General features: G+C 41.6%; 1 protein-coding gene across 1 annotated transcript; it reads right to left on the bottom strand.

The window, feature by feature from the left end:
- Positions 1-1,075: 1,075 nt before the first annotated feature.
- On the bottom strand, positions 1,076-1,768 carry LOC104166899 (zinc finger CCHC domain-containing protein 7-like). The gene has a single exon (XM_009706997.1). It carries the CDS (start codon positions 1,766-1,768, stop codon positions 1,076-1,078), a length of 693 nt encoding a protein of 230 aa, XP_009705299.1.
- Between the last annotated feature and the right edge of the window lie 1,081 nt (positions 1,769-2,849).

The raw sequence follows: 2,849 nt of genomic DNA, 5'->3' as shown, positions 1-2,849 counted from the left end.
CAGGTAATGTTTGCTCTCAGACTGGCAGGGGATCCTGTTTCTGGAAATGATCTTTGTGCTTTGGGAAGCCAGTGGGCAAGAAAAAAGCATGGCTGATTGTCTAACAGAGTTTTTAATTGCTGGTGACAAGGTATGTATTATATAGTATGATGATTCCAAACACGTATCTAAAATCTGTCACGCTAACCATCACATTTACTAACTTTCTGCACTGTAACATGGAAGAATATTTTAGAAAATAACAAAATGTTAGACGTTAGTGTTAGCAGTTGGGAATCTCCCTGAATTATTCAATGTAGAATCCACACAAGAAGTTACAGTAAATTTTAGATCAACAGCCCAAACTGCCAGACTCCTGAAGGAGTGGTTACAGAATCTGCTTCAGGAAGGGGAACCCCTCTGTTCCCTGCCCTCTCCTGTTACAGTTCATCCCTTTCTTGAGCTGTAACTTCTCTGGTCCAGCATGCAGCAAAGCCTTAACAAGCACTGGTGTCTGCACTGCTGAGGGGCAAGGAGGCAAGGCAGATGGGCGGGGGGTGGCAGAAATCTCATCACACGAAAAGAGGAATGATACTGCTCCCTGGGTTATAAGCACTGATTACTTTCCTGCCCTGCAGCACTTTTCAGCAAACTTTTTATTGTTATGCAGTTCCTCCTACCTCTGATTTTCTTCGTATCTTTAGTCCTCAAACTGTTTTTTTTCTACTTACTTTATTTACAGTAAGAAACTGTTGTATTCTCTCTTTATTTCACCCCCTGCCCGCCTGCAACTTCTTATAAACTCTTAGGAAAACAAAATGTACGGGACAGCTGGAAACTTCACAACATGAATCACTCTGGTATTACTTCAAAATTTCTACCAGCAAAAATGCTGTCTTTCCATATATAACACTACAGAAATAATGGTATTGAAATGGTATAAATAAATGGCTATTTCCTTCATCATAGTTTTGCACCCATCATTACATACTCCAGTTTGCTTTCTGTTTATCTTTCTTTTCAAACACTGACATCAGTATCATTGCAGACAAATCCTCCCACATACAGAAGAATAGACAAGTGATTAAAAAAAGCACTAACCTTCACTGACAGGAGTTGCACAGCCTTCAAGGTTCAACATTATATTTTCATCTCTGTTGTCTGCACCGGCTCCCAAAAGCATCCAACTCTCAACATTATCACTTTCAGATATCAAGCTCTCCTCCTCCGAGCTATCATCTATTACCAACACATCCTGGATGGCATCAGCTCCAGCAGAACTGACTGAGCTAAGCTTCCCACTAGTGCTCTTCCTTTGCCTTGAAAAGTCTGTGCCTGATCCAGCAGGATACAGGGTATTAGATCCAGCAGCTTCGGCATGATTTGGTGTGGAAGATCCTGGATGGATATGTATTTTACCTTGAACTAATGAGGTTGTTGACTTCTTTGCTTTGCTCTTGTAAACACTGTCTTCATCTGGTGTATCAGACAAGACGATGATCTCAGGGTCATCTGAAACCTGAGTACCATGACTACCGAATTCAGAGATTTTCTTGTCTTCATACCATTTCTCAGTTAGAACTGAACTATGACCCGTGACTCCTGCGACATCAGCTTCTTCATCCATTTCCAGTGTGCTGATTTCTCCAAGATTTTGGGAATAGTGGATCTGGCTGTAGAGATGAAATTCCACCTCACTATCAACACTCTGCTCACTTGATGACTCCTCATGATAAAGTTCATCTTCATACACTTCAGTATTCTCGGCGTCTTCGTACCCAACAAACATTCTGAAAAGTGTATAATCTGTATCTAGAAAAAACCAAAAGGTTATATCAGAATGGTCATGAATGTATGCCCAAAACCATCTTTCAAATGATACCTTTGGTTTTTTTGAAATTGCTACAGTTAGTCATAGAGCTCTGTGTACTGAAGATAAAACTGAGCAGACTTAACAGCTACAACTATCAATGCTCAAATCCGTAACAGCAGAAGCTACTTAAGGATGCATCTGCTTTAATCTTAAGTACTACTTTAACCTCAACTACTTTGGCTTCTGAAAGTTGCACCTAACGTGCTTTCAGCTTCCAGAGCTCCTCTCCATCGTGGGTTCAAAACCAGGGTACCTGCATGGATCAGGAGCCTCATAAGTGTCTTGAGTTTCGACCATTCAGCCGACTAGTATTAATACTGGGTACTCTGCAACTTGTTTTACTAAGTAACATCTTACATACCTAAAACAGCAGGGAAGGAATATTCAGCAATATTTGACAGAAGGAACTTGGAGCCTACCTATACCTGGATGCAGAATCACCTGAACTGGTGCTTCATAATTTAACTCTATGATGAGAAGTGCTAGGGCTATGATACAGAAGCACTCAGACACGCTCTGCACAAGCTCAGGTCTGAAGGTAGTCTAAAAAAAGAACAGTAAAGGTAGTATACAAATCTGCAGCCTTCATACAAACTAGCATGTCACATTGTCCCATCAGGACTTACGAACTGACTTACAATGCCATGAAAATGCAATTACAATGCTCTTGGACCTGAGGAAGACATACCTGTAAACAGTGTCTGCCCAGATCAGTGTTAGCTATGACACCTCTGTACTGCTGCCAGGTAAGCAATAACTATCTACAAACTTCAATGGCCGTTTTGGTGGATCTAGGACTAAAGCTCCAATTTCCCTCCTCATGTATTCAATAATACCGCTTTTTAAAGAAACAGGCTATAAGAGCTGGCTGATGGGACAAAGTGGACCCTCAGCAAGTCTGCAGACGATGCAAAATTGGGAGGAGCGGTTGATACACTAGATGGCTGTGCTGCCATTCAGAGGTAGCAGGGCTGGAGAAGTGGGCAGAGAGGATCCT

Source organism: Cariama cristata, unplaced genomic scaffold (assembly GCF_000690535.1).
Source record: "Cariama cristata isolate BGI_N322 unplaced genomic scaffold, ASM69053v1 scaffold9559, whole genome shotgun sequence".
NCBI lineage: Eukaryota > Metazoa > Chordata > Aves > Cariamiformes > Cariamidae > Cariama > Cariama cristata.
This window is presented reverse-complemented; position numbering and strand designations above follow the sequence as displayed.